Source organism: Guillardia theta (assembly GCF_000315625.1).
Source record: "Guillardia theta CCMP2712 unplaced genomic scaffold GUITHscaffold_16, whole genome shotgun sequence".
In the NCBI taxonomy this organism is placed as follows: Eukaryota; class Cryptophyceae; order Pyrenomonadales; family Geminigeraceae; genus Guillardia; species Guillardia theta.
In genome coordinates, this window is record NW_005434658.1 from 774,164 (window position 1) to 786,299 (window position 12,136).

Below are 12,136 nucleotides of genomic sequence, written 5' to 3' on the forward strand. Positions count from 1 at the left end.
GGGGGGGGGGGCAGAGAATTGTTCAGGAGACGAGGAGGAGAAGGAAATGAATGAAGGAGGACATGGAGGGGTATTGAGAAGAGAAGGGGGATGGTCAAGGAGCAATCCTGTCCGTGCTTGCTCACCGTGAACGATCGCGGGCTCCCGTTTAACAGCAGGCGGATGATGATCGAGCTGCAGTATGGCAGAGGGAGAGAGAGAAACAGGGGAATCCAAGGGAACCTTCACAACTTGTAAGCGATGGAGAGACGGTCGAAGGGGGTGGAGCGAGCAAACCTGAGGAAGAAGCAGTATCCGACGATGAAGGAGAGGAGCAGCGAGCGCGTGTACAGCTTGTCGAAGCTAGAGCTTCGAAGGGCATCCAGAAGAAGGAGGAACGAGGATGCGATGGTAAGATCCAAGTAAAAGAAGATAACGTGGACGTGCTGCGGAGATCTGATGAGCAGGGCGAGGAGGAGGATGGGGACCGTTGCGCATCCGATCAAGACGCCCTGGTCGACTCCTGCCCGGTACATCCTAGAGAAGGAGACCCGAGAGCCGCAAAGAGCACCGAGGAGGAGGAGGAGGACAAGACAGACAAGGTCTGGCATATGCTGCTTGACTTGCGGGGTGTGGACCAGGAGAGCAAGGCTAGTGCTCATGGCGATGATACAGAGTAGCATCTCCTGCCAAACATGAATCCTTTGAGGAGTTGGTAATGTCGGCAGAGCTGCTGCCGCCGCATCCTCCTCCTCCTCCTTCCCCTCCCTTCTCATGCTCGCCACTCTGTCTCTACTCTTTGTCGTTGAGCAACCCATCGGAGAGGAAAGTTCAACGCCTGCGCGGCTCAGAGTGAACCTGAGGCAAGTTGAGAGCGCAAGGCAACTACCGGCGAGGAGCAGATCGATAGTCCCTGGCACAGGCTAGTAAACAGCGACTTATTGGATCGCTAACTGCTTCATGACGCAGTATCGAGCGATCCAGACGGGGCGACTGAGTTGCACATCGATGCTGTCAGGGTCTGAAGAGATAGAGGTCAGTCAGTTAGACTCTTCAACAACAACTCCCATCTCTCAGTGTGCTGAGTTGATCCCTCTGACCCATTCACGTCTCTGGCAACTCCGCTGACCCGGCAATGATCAATCTATTTGCTCAAACCACTACCACTACAATTGAATCTCAACCAGCTCCTCCATCTCCCCCTCCATCCCCTTCATGTTCAGTTCTATCTGTATCTCTCCATGTCTTATTGTTTTCTTCCTCCATATCTTCCTCCTTTTTCTATACCTCTTCCATTTCTTCCTCCTCCATGCCCATCCATATTGTCGCCTCCGACCAACACCACGTCCTGACCATCATTCCACTCCATATTCATCATAAACACCATCGACACCAACAAAAAAGCACACCAAAAACCTCCAACCTCACCATTATCCACGTCATCACCATCACCATCACCATCACCATCACAATCACAATCACAATCACAATCACAATCACAATCACAATCACAGTCACAATCACAATCACAATCACAATCACCATCACCATCACTATCACTATAATCACCATCCGTTCTTCTCATCTCTGCTCTCACATCGTCTCTTGCCATGACAATCGTCCATCACTCTCGACAGCTGCATTCATTATCACGACAGTTCCTCCTCCTCCTCCTCCTCCTCCTCCTCCTCCCTAACCCTGCCTTGCATGATCCCGAACTCCTACACCTTGATACATCTACCCCTACCCTCCGAAATTCTAGGAAAAATAGGGGTAGAAAATGTGGATTCAAGTCCGCCCCAGATTGAAATTTCAGAAGTTTTTCACGGGTACTATTCCCTACAAAACAAGCACGAGGGGGGTGGGGTTGTCGAATCTTGCGTCCCGGAATGATGGGAGAAACCGTCGCAAGGAAGAATGTAACCGCTGCAATACGCTGGGGCCGCTTCATGCCTACAAGGACAAGAGACAGTTTCTGCTTCAATGCTGCGCTCCCTCTCCTTCTTTCCCCCTCCTCGCTCTCATCGAGCCTGCAGCATCGTGTCCCTTGATCATGATTCCCACACTCATCCTTCGCTGCTGCTTCACTCCTCATTCTCACTTGTGTCTCAGCTGCACCAGTCAGAGGAGGATCTGTCCACCTTAGCTCCTCTTCGGGTGCGTCGTCAAAAAGTCACAAGTCTCATTATCTTGACACCCTCACCCTCTTCTGAACATTCATTCTCTTAGAAATTTCCACGAGAATCACCTCTTCCTGTCTGTGAGTCAGTCAGTGTCGTCGAGTTGATGCAAGCTATGGAAGCGTCTCTGAGTGAGGAGGAGTCTCTTGAAGCTGGAAGAATGAAAGCGAGTGAGTCAGAGAACATCGAGATCGTGCGGATCTTGAGGAATCACAATGCCGCATGTATGAAACGAGGGTGGTCGGAATCGATTGAGGAAGGGAAGGATTAGAGAGAGACCAAGAGCGGAAGAAAAGAAGGCATGCGATGCTGTTGTAGATCTTGTCGATGTAAAATAATATCAAAATTAGCAAACGAATAAGCCCAAATGGGGAAAGTGGCAGGTGGAAATGTACAAGGCTGACGACCATCTCTTTTCGAATTCACTTCTTTGTTCGTCAGGGAGTGGAGAAGCTTCAAGTCAAGATTAAACGTGTCAGAGTGCTCCAACTGCTCTGCTCAGTCTCTGTGCTCGTCGTTGCGAACGCGGCACTATCCGGGAGCATGGAAGCACCAGAGTGGCAACGGACTCTGCGGGATGAGCTTGTTCAACTTGGTAAGGAGGCCCAAGAGCTCACTGGGAGTTTCTGCCCGAGGATCGAAAACCCCTCGGCCCTCGAGTTCCTCAGAGACTTCGTGCTGCCCAACAGGCCCTGCATCATCACAGGGGCCATGGAAGAGTGGCCGGCGAGGAGGCAGTGGAGCAACGAGTACCTAACGGGCAGGTTGGGAGAGAAGAAGGTTTCAGTGAATGTCACGCCCGATGGTCGAGGAGATGCGATCGTTGACGACAAGTTCTTTGTCTTGCCTGAAGAGCGGCTGATGACGTTCGCTCAGTTCCTTGCCGAGCTGTACAGGGAGGGCAACGATGACGTTTTGTACCTGTCACACCAGAATGACAACCTCCGGTCGCAGATAGGAGAAGCTCTACTAAACGATGTCCCTCCTTCAATCCCTTTCGTTGATGACGCTCTTGGCCACGGACCTGACGCAGTGAATCTGTGGATGGGAGACTCGAGGTCAGTCACGACTCTGCACAAGGACCATTACGAGAACTTGTATGCTGTGATCCGCGGGGAAAAGATATTCACCTTGTACCCTCCGACGTCTCTGCCGTTCCTGTATCCTCATCCCTACGGCATTCGGAGGTACCGCAAAGAGGGAGGAGCGTGGAGGATTTGCGAGCTAGGAGAGCAAGAAGGTGAAGAGGTCAAGAGTTGGATCTCGGTGAATCCGAATGCTCCGGACTATGACAGGTGAGGCTTCTGCTGCGGTGATTGCAGTGTTGACAACTCAAAGCAGGCATCCCTTGTTCGAGGTATGACAATCAAGGTATGGTTAGAGTGGAGTTGAACCTTGCGCAGTTTGCAAGCAAGACGCAGGTCAGAGTGAGGCCGGGAGAAATGCTTTACTTGCCCTCCATGTGGTTTCATCAGGTACTACCTACTCATCAGTTCGGTCGTCACATAATGACCCAGGTAGAGCAGTCTGACGACACGGTTGCCGTCAATTACTGGTGTGTTTATGACTCCTGCGGGTACCGACATCATTTTCTTCCTTTCAGGTACGATATGGTATATGGGGACAGATATGCGTATCACAAGGTATGGAACACAAATCCAATGAAATTGCTTTGACGCATACATTTGAAGTTCATCGAGAGTATGGTCAGACAGGCTCACATCAAATAAACATCCTTTACTCAAAACCAAAACATGAAACCACAAATTAATGGAATCTAATAGCGATTCACAAACATCGGCTGTCCCATCATCGAAGGATAAGGCTGCGGAGGCATTGAACCAGCAAACTGGTTGGGCACAAACGAGGTCTGAGGGCTGGCCATGCCAGAGGCGACTGGCTCCATGCTTTCATCCGTGTGCATGCTCGACATATCCTCAACCTCGTGACCCATCTCCTCCAAGGTCTTGCCCTTGGGCTCTGGGATAGGAAGGGTAGTGATGAGACCGAGAACATTGACAATGGTGAGAACGATGAGCACAGTCTGCAAGCCAGCATTGTGGGTAGGAGTATCCTTGAGGATACCAAACCCATAGGAACCAACGATCGCACCAGTCTTGCCAGTAGCAGCGCAAATACCGTGAGCTGTTGCACGGAACCATGCGGGGAACACCTCAGCAGGCAAGATGTAGGTGGTAGAGTTGGGCCCGAAGTTGGCGAAGAAGAAGGTAAGAGCGTACAATCCGATGAAGTTGGAGACCTGGTGAGTGTCGATGAGCTTCTGGAACATTCCTGCAAGAATTCCCATGAACAGAGTCATGAAGAAGAAGCCCATGAACTGGATCCTAGTACGTCCAAGGATCTCGATGAAGGCAACGGTGAACCAGTATCCGGGAATGATAGAGGCCATCGAGATGATGAGCTGAGCTCGAGCAACGTGGTAAACCTCGTCAACAGCATTCATGGTGTAGGAAGGAGGGAGCCATCCGACAATGGTGAAAACATCAGCCTGGAACAACCCCTGCGAGTAGAAAGCAATATCAAGAAGGAACCAAGAACACGCGCATCCAAGAAGGGGGAGGCCGTACAATCGAAGGAAGGAACCCCAAGTGTGACCCCTGGCCTTCAAGCCAGTAGCTTGCACAACGGTTGGATCGTCAAGTCCAACTTGCTTGGCTGCAGTCTGAGTATCTCCCTTCACGATAACCTCGTACCTCTCAGTCTCAGGGATCATGATACGATAGTACAAAGTGATAACTGGTGGGATGCAAGCGAGAGAGAGGGCGGTTCTCCAAAGAAAGTCTGCTGAAGGATCAAAGGGCATCCAAATAGCTGCGAGAATGATGGTGACGATTCCAGCAAGCAAGAATCCGAAGCCCTGGAAGGAGAACACTGCAGCCACGTAGGTTCCACGCCACTTGGTGGAAGCAGTCTCACTCATAACGGTGGCACTGAGGGGGTAGATACCTCCGATTCCGAGACCAAGGAAGAAACGCCAGAAGCAGAGAGTTCCAACAATGGCATCACCAGTGGTACCGAAAGACATTCCAGAACCCAAGGCGCCAATGATCATGATGATCATGGTCGCAATGTGAACAGGTCTGCGTCCGATCAAATCAGCCATGTGACCGAAGGTGAGCTGTCCAACGAGGGTGCCAATCAAGGCAACAGACTTGAGCGCGTAGGCAGAACGATTTGGGAGATCACTGGGGGCATATGGAAGAGCATGTTGAATCTGTTGATCAACAGTCATGTTGTTCCAGCCTTGCACGTTTTGAGAAAGCCAAGTTCCGAGCCCAGGATACCCATCCGAGCCTTTGTTCCAGTTCGAACCGCAGTGATGAGGGTTTGGCTGCCAGTTGTTGGCAGCATCCAACTGATAATAAGTCGTAACATTGCCGAGTTGATTACAATAGGCAGGATGATAGTAGCGGACATCTGGGTAGTAGATGCGTCCCATCAACTTGGTGAGAAGACCAATCACAAACAAATCGTAAGCATCAGTCATGAAACCACCACCAGCAGCGATGATGGTCTTGATTATTCTCCAGCTTAAGAAAGCTTCGTCTTCATCGATCTTGCGAAGGATGGCCTGAGCGGCAGCCTTGCTAGAGAGATGTTGCTTGTGAGGCTGCTGTTGATCCCCTTGCTGCATAGCAGCAGGTGGAGCGGCTGCGTAACCAGCGAACATGCCTGAAGTCCACTCAAAGTTGGTATGGGAAGGGCTCTCGGGAGTTATAAAGACAGGAGGAGCGGGGCAGAGGTGCGAGTAGCAGAGGACGGATGGCAAGGTGGATCCTTTTGTGGGGAAGGAGGAGACGTAGATTGGGGCGTAGATGTCGAAAGGATCTCTTTTCGTGCCAGAATGTAACGGGTCCTTTTTTGAGGATGAAGATAAGATAGGGGTAAAATACCTAGTGGAAGGGGGTGTCTGACGATGGGGTGGGGTCATGGACAGCAATGGGGTGCGACCACGGAAGGGTGGGGCAGGATCAGGGAAAGGGGGGTTACTAATTAGTACTGGGGTGGATTAAGTTAAGTCATGAGGGTGGGTGGTTGGGTTCTAGTTCAAGTGGATGCAAGGCAGTGTGCAGATTGCTACGGGTAGGGTGCATGAAGTTCCAAAACAAAGGGGTCCTTTCAGCTTCATGCAAAGGAAAATCCCGGGTAGGGGTTCCTTCTGGCAAGATCAAGGGTCCTAAAAGAAAGAAAGAAAGCACCGGCGTGAATTGTAACTGTCGTTTTGTCAGAGAGATGTTGCGGGTAGTCTTGGTAAGTGACAGGGGTTTGTAAGGGGTGGGTATGCCACCGGAATTGGAGAACAGTGTAGAAATACAGGGGTGGGTAGGTGAGAGACAGGGGTGTAATCAGGTCTATTATAGGAGAGATTCCGACAAGATAACATCTGAGCTTTATCAAATGCGTTCGTACCGTTTTGAGGCGATCAGGGGTGGGTGGCCAGCTGGTCCCTTTTTCGAGGGACGAGAACAATCCTATGCAGGGGCTCACACCACCCCCACCGCAGTGCCGCCACCGTTCAAGTTGGCTAGCTAGTAGCATTGACGGGAGCTTTTAACAGGATTGGCATGGGGTTTGGGGTTCAAGGGCCTGACCCCTCCTCTTCAAGCACTCGTGTCCTCCCCCTATCCGTGGCTCTGCCCGGGGGGGGCTGCCACTCTCTCAGGGAGTTGACACTGATGCCTGACCCCTCCTCTTCGGGTACTCGTATCCTCCCCAGGCCGCCGCTGTGCTTGGCCACCGTGGCACCGTGAAGCCAACACTAGGGGTATCATGGGCAGACTCGAATGACAGCCGCCCGAGACCTAACGGTCGCATACTGGACTCTGCCCGGATGCCGGGTCACGGTGGGTAGGGGGGTGGGTACTACGTGACGGCCGGTCGAGCCTGCGCGTCCCCTTCAAAAACTGAGTACCCACCTGCCGCAGTGGGCTCACCACGGTCCGAGGGCCGCTGGTCATGTCCCCTTCAAATGACACCATTACTACCCCCCTTGTCATTGCGGTAGTACTACCCATATGCCAGGGGGGACTCCGGGCACCCGGCGCCGCCGCTAAGTAAAGTAGCCTCTGAGGAGCCGGTCGGTAGTGATCGGACTGCCGGGGCGGCCGGGTGGGGTTGGCACACAAGGGGTCGGAGAAGTCCGGGGGCGGGGATTGAGGCCAGAGCAACAAGATAACCCTCAGGGACTCTTGCTACTCTGAAATGATGATTGTACCGGCCTTATCTCGGGGACTTGACCTTATCTTGGATGTCTGTAGCCTAGTAGGCTTGTACTGCTCGACTCCTAAAATGATCCTGAGCCCCTTGCTCTTAGGCCCTTATCTTCAGCCGAAGTGCCTTATCTTTTCCGATCTTTGCCCCTGAGGGCCTGGCTCGGATACCGTGACCGTTGAACCGGAGTCCAAAATCGGAAAGGTATAAAAGCGCTTCAAGCCCATTTATTTTTAGTTACTATCATGACCGTAGTACGCACCGGGCCCGGGCCTCCGAGGGCCGCCGGGGCCGCCTCTGCGGCTCGCCGGCCCCGGCCCCGCCGCTCCCCGGAGTCCGGGCGAGCCCGGCGCCGCGGCGGCGGCCGCCTGCCTGGCTGAGAGCCGCGGCCGGCCGCGCCGCGGGGGGGGGTCACTGTCGGAGCGGGCCGGCCGCGGCGGCCGAGCGCTGCCTCACTCACGGCCGGCGGGGGTCGGTCCGTGACACTGTCCGATCACTCGGACCGGGGGGACCGTTACGGTGGCCCCGGGCGCCGCCGGGCTGCGCCGCCGGGCCCTGGCCCGGGGACCAAGAAGAGTGCACGTGCTGTAAGCGAAAACCAGTTCAGCGAAAACATGTCGGTGGAGATGAGAATAGGCGAGTGAGAAACATTGAGAGCAAGGATGAGACAAGCAGCAAGATACTGATACTCATTGATTCCAAAACAGACAATGCAGTTGTCGTCACGAGACACTGTGTGTATGGCGCATGGGGAGCTAGATGGGGGGAGTCGTGGGAAACGAAGTTGTCAATAGATCTCTTTACTCAAATTTAATAGATCAGTGGAAGGTAGAGGAGCGAGGAGAAATTAATGCAGGGAGCCATGTTCGCCTGATTGTCTTTTGATGGTTGAAACTAAAAACAGGCATACAGACAACTTGGATGGCGACCGAGGCCCCGAAGCTCCCCAAGACGCCAAAGGAGAAGGACACAGCGCAGAGGCTGATAGTCGTGCTAGAGAAAGCATGTCTTGAAGCTGTCAAGTCAGGAAACTCCTACGAACTGCTCAATTGTGATGATCACGTGCACCTTCTTAAAAAGTTCAAGCGAGATCCTGCAGATTGCAGACCTGACATCACCCACCAGGTGCCATGACGAGCAGATGCGTGTGAAACCGCGATTGACTCTCTGAGTTTCAGATGCTCTTGACACTCTTAGATTCTCCTCTGAACAAATCAGGAAAGATGCAAGTATACATTCATACCGAGAAGAATGTTCTCATTGAAGTCAGCCCACACATTCGCATACCTCGCACCTACAAGAGATTTGCTGGGCTTATGGTGCAACTTCTTCACAAGCTTAAGATCAGAGCTGTCAATGGACCAGAGACTTTACTCAAAGTTGTGAAGAACCCCGTGGAGGCTCACCTGCCGACAGGAGCAAGAAGGTTCTGCTTCATCAACTTGTTCTCTTCCTCCTTGTGCTGTTGTTTCCCCTGTCTAATCACTTTGCCAATGATTGACTGACAACATCCTTGACGATTCACTTGGGGTTTGCAGGATCGGAACGTCCAAGACCGGAAAGCTTGTCAATGTCAATGAGTGGGTGAACACTTTGCCCAAGGAAGGGCCCATCGTTTTTGTGCTGGGTGCGATGGCGCATGGCAAAGCTGAGGTTTCATACGTGGAGGAGTACATCTCCGTGAGCTCATATCCCCTTAGCGGCTCTGTTGCTGCGGGCAAGCTGTGCAATGCCTTCGAGAACATGTGGGGGGTTGTGTGAGAGAGAACGATGGGAGAAGAAGGGAGGGAGCAAGCACGAGTTGTGGTTGTTGTTGTTGTGGTCGTTGTTTGAAATGTACAATATTTTTTTCCTGTATGTCAACTTGCTCCTCCGCGTGCTTCATGACGAAGTGGTCACCATCCTCGGAACTTGAGCAAGCTTTGAAAGAACATGGGCGGTTCACCATTGTTCAGTCGCACATTCTGGTGGAACGAAAGGCTTCAGTGCTGGGTTTCCTGTGCATGTGTATTCTCACCCTGTTGATGACAAAGAATCTGGCGTAGCACCAGAAAATCAAGGTGAACAAGGAGACTGCAGCGAGGCAGTCACTTCCGATAGAAACAGATGTCAAGAAACAGACCGAGCAGAAACGCAATGCCAACGAAGAAGATTGTGAACTCTCCGAACGGAGGGCTGTAGGGTCTCGGCTGTTAAGCGATGTCACGTTGTGGATCAATCATGCAAGGATCATGACCTGCTGTAAATCTCGGACCTCAACGGAGATCGAGACGCCCGACTGCAGAGGAACGAGGTGAGGGAGCAGGAACAACAGCAAGATTGACGACAGTCGGGGCGACGTAATCCGACGAGTTGCCGACGTATACGACCTCAAACCTCTTTGCTGCAGTGCAAAAGTGATTCAGAATGGCGAATCAACACCAAGATCGAGACCTCTGACTCGATGAATCACTGGGACAGCGACAGTCTGACGACAGTCACTCCTTACATCGAAGAGTTTGAGACCTTGCAAGTGTCAGGGCGATTCGTCTCTACATCGCTATCGCTCAGACAGCTCTCACATGAAACAGAGTTGCCAGAAGAATCCTTGACGGTCTTGATTGTCACCTTACCACCGTTGTAGAGGGTCGAAGACACGTCTGAGACTGATCAACAGACATTGATCCTCCAATCAATCAACCTTGCTCTATGTAGGTAGCGGGGACGTCCATCGTTCTTGGCCGCACGTGTCATTCTCTCGCAAGCACAAGTTGCAAGCTCGTTGAGTCTTACTCGAATCTCGTCTCAACAAGAATCTCCTTTAGGATCCCAACCTTGACACCCAGTTTGTGAATGATAGTTTGTAATCCATCCTCATCATACCTCAATTTGACCTTGGATAGCAGTTCTGCTAATGTTGAATGCCCTGCTCTCTCCCTCATCTTCTGTTCATTTTTTCGTCCTTGCTAACCTGACACTTGTCGAGAATTTGGCGTCAACTATCCAACTTTCGATCAACCCTGATTCCAATGTCTGTTGAGCACGGGGGTGACGAGAGCCGAGCATCTATCAATATCTGCAAGACCTGATACTTGTAGGAGAACCTCGGCCGAGCTTTCAGCGGCAAAGTATTGTAAATCTGCAGCTCCTTCAGAACCGAATAAGCTTCTGGGAGTTTTGCTTTCCTGAGCAGCTTGAGGAAAGAAGAAGGATGGAATCTACAGAAATTCAACTGATTGCAGGTCACGATCACACAACAGACTGACTTGAAAGGTGATGTTCAGAAGCATCTGAGCATTCCAAGCCAACGGAGGAGGCTGCACGTTTGGCAAGAGAGCCTGGGGAGGGTGAGGAGGCGATGGAGCTGAGAAACACTGACCGTGTAGTACTGCCACATCCGAGGGGTGACGCTCATCATGTTGATGGTCTGCGGGTTAGGTCATGCCGCATGTGTCGCCGGCAACCGCACCTGCAGGAAGCCGTCGTAGCCGAGAAATCGAGGATCCGGCAGCCTCCCCCTGGACTTCTGCACTGTTGCCAGCGACACAGGATTGGATAGTGCTCCTATGCTCAAACTGTTCTGCGGTCATACAACATGAGAGGTGAGGTAAATAAGCATAGACAAGCTTGACACCGGAACACAAGTTTGCATGGAGATGTTGTGAGCTTTCTGTCGAGCTGGAATCAAGATCCGCATGTTCGTTACCTGTGATGCTTCAGATTAAAAGTATAGGCTTACAGTGGGTCACCATATCCCGTTGATCCGATTCGATCTTGTTGTAATTCAAGACAGGCCCGATCGTCAGATACAGGCCCAACAACAACGACAGAACAACAGAATCTGTGAGTGGCTGCTATTAGCAACATCAGACATCGCCGTCCTCTGGTACATAGAACTGTCGCGAGTCGTAGAGCTCCTTGCTTGATGGTGGCCACATTCAAGAACTGAGCTGTAGAGCCTTCCTCTGGTTTCACCGACATACCTCCTGCTCTTTCACTCAGCCCTGAGGCTCCGGCACTGCTTCAAGCTTGTCGATGTTCCAAGGTATCACGAGAGCAGGAGAGCAATCACATGGACGGACGTCTGCTACCAGCGCTTAGGTCAAAGCCTTGTAGATCCCATCTTTGCGTCTTCCTACCATTTTCCTCTGCCTCCTATCTCGCTCTCTTCCCTCCTAAGCGGCCACACACGCTTGCCTGCTCTCAACCCCGTCTCTACGTCTTGTGCCTCCTCCCCCCTTACGCCCCTACTTCCCGCCCTCCCTCGGCATTCCCTATCGCTACGCTTTTGCCGCCATTTCCTGTCCTCAATTTCGTTCCTTTGGGGCCCCCCGGACCTCCTCCGCCCGTCACCCCTTGAGCGAAAGGCTGACGCTCAGCGGGCAGGGGGGTGCGAGAGCAGCAAGGGCGAGAGAGAGGGAGAGAGAGAGAGAGAGAGAGAGAGGAAGGGGAGCGGGGGGTCCATTGCCCGAGAGAAGTCGGAGCTCTCAGCAGGCAGTAGGAAGGGAACGAGTGAAATCACCGGGGGTACGCTTGTTCTGCAAGATAGCGAATCGTCGTCAACCTCTTCTTCTCCACCGAGCAGAGCAGTGGAGTGAGCATGAGCTTTGTCTTGGTCTGGAGACTCGCGCCCCCCAGCTCCACGAGGAGGCGGACGAGAGTCGTGTGCCCGTTCGACGCTGCGATGTGGAGAGGAGTGTATCCTCGAAGGTCTGTCTCGTCCACAGAACATCCCGCAAGCATCAGCCTTGCCGCTACCTGCACCC

At 52.5% G+C, this 12,136-nt stretch overlaps 4 protein-coding genes across 4 annotated transcripts; 2 read left to right on the top strand and 2 right to left on the bottom strand.

Annotated features, from left to right (window-relative positions):
- Positions 1-2,274: 2,274 nt before the first annotated feature.
- GUITHDRAFT_104417 (hypothetical protein) lies at positions 2,275-3,889 on the top strand (the record flags this gene model as incomplete). The annotated part of the gene is made up of 7 exons (XM_005836942.1): positions 2,275-2,352; positions 2,601-3,454; positions 3,501-3,516; positions 3,563-3,634; positions 3,677-3,714; positions 3,763-3,802; positions 3,851-3,889. 7 exons carry the CDS (start codon positions 2,275-2,277, stop codon positions 3,887-3,889), a joined length of 1,137 nt encoding a protein of 378 aa, XP_005836999.1.
- A 47-nt stretch (positions 3,890-3,936) lies between these two features.
- On the bottom strand, positions 3,937-7,177 carry GUITHDRAFT_157361 (hypothetical protein; the record flags this gene model as incomplete). The annotated part of the gene is made up of 5 exons (XM_005836943.1): positions 3,937-3,984; positions 4,057-5,394; positions 5,596-5,736; positions 6,380-6,394; positions 7,163-7,177. The coding sequence occupies 5 exons, from the start codon at positions 7,175-7,177 to the stop codon at positions 3,937-3,939; spliced, it is 1,557 nt and encodes a 518-aa protein (XP_005837000.1).
- Positions 7,178-8,312: 1,135 nt separating this feature from the next.
- GUITHDRAFT_85573 (hypothetical protein) lies at positions 8,313-9,247 on the top strand (the record flags this gene model as incomplete). Its single annotated transcript, XM_005836944.1, has 3 exons — positions 8,313-8,516; positions 8,570-8,817; positions 8,930-9,247. The coding sequence occupies 3 exons, from the start codon at positions 8,313-8,315 to the stop codon at positions 9,150-9,152; spliced, it is 675 nt and encodes a 224-aa protein (XP_005837001.1). The 3' UTR covers positions 9,153-9,247.
- A 39-nt stretch (positions 9,248-9,286) lies between these two features.
- Positions 9,287-11,308, bottom strand: GUITHDRAFT_104420 (hypothetical protein; the record flags this gene model as incomplete). Its single annotated transcript, XM_005836945.1, has 15 exons — positions 9,287-9,355; positions 9,409-9,464; positions 9,514-9,580; positions 9,628-9,669; positions 9,704-9,774; positions 9,825-9,896; positions 9,953-10,030; positions 10,072-10,106; positions 10,164-10,264; positions 10,456-10,602; positions 10,750-10,797; positions 10,840-10,950; positions 11,005-11,076; positions 11,120-11,221; positions 11,261-11,308. The coding sequence occupies 15 exons, from the start codon at positions 11,306-11,308 to the stop codon at positions 9,287-9,289; spliced, it is 1,119 nt and encodes a 372-aa protein (XP_005837002.1).
- Between the last annotated feature and the right edge of the window lie 828 nt (positions 11,309-12,136).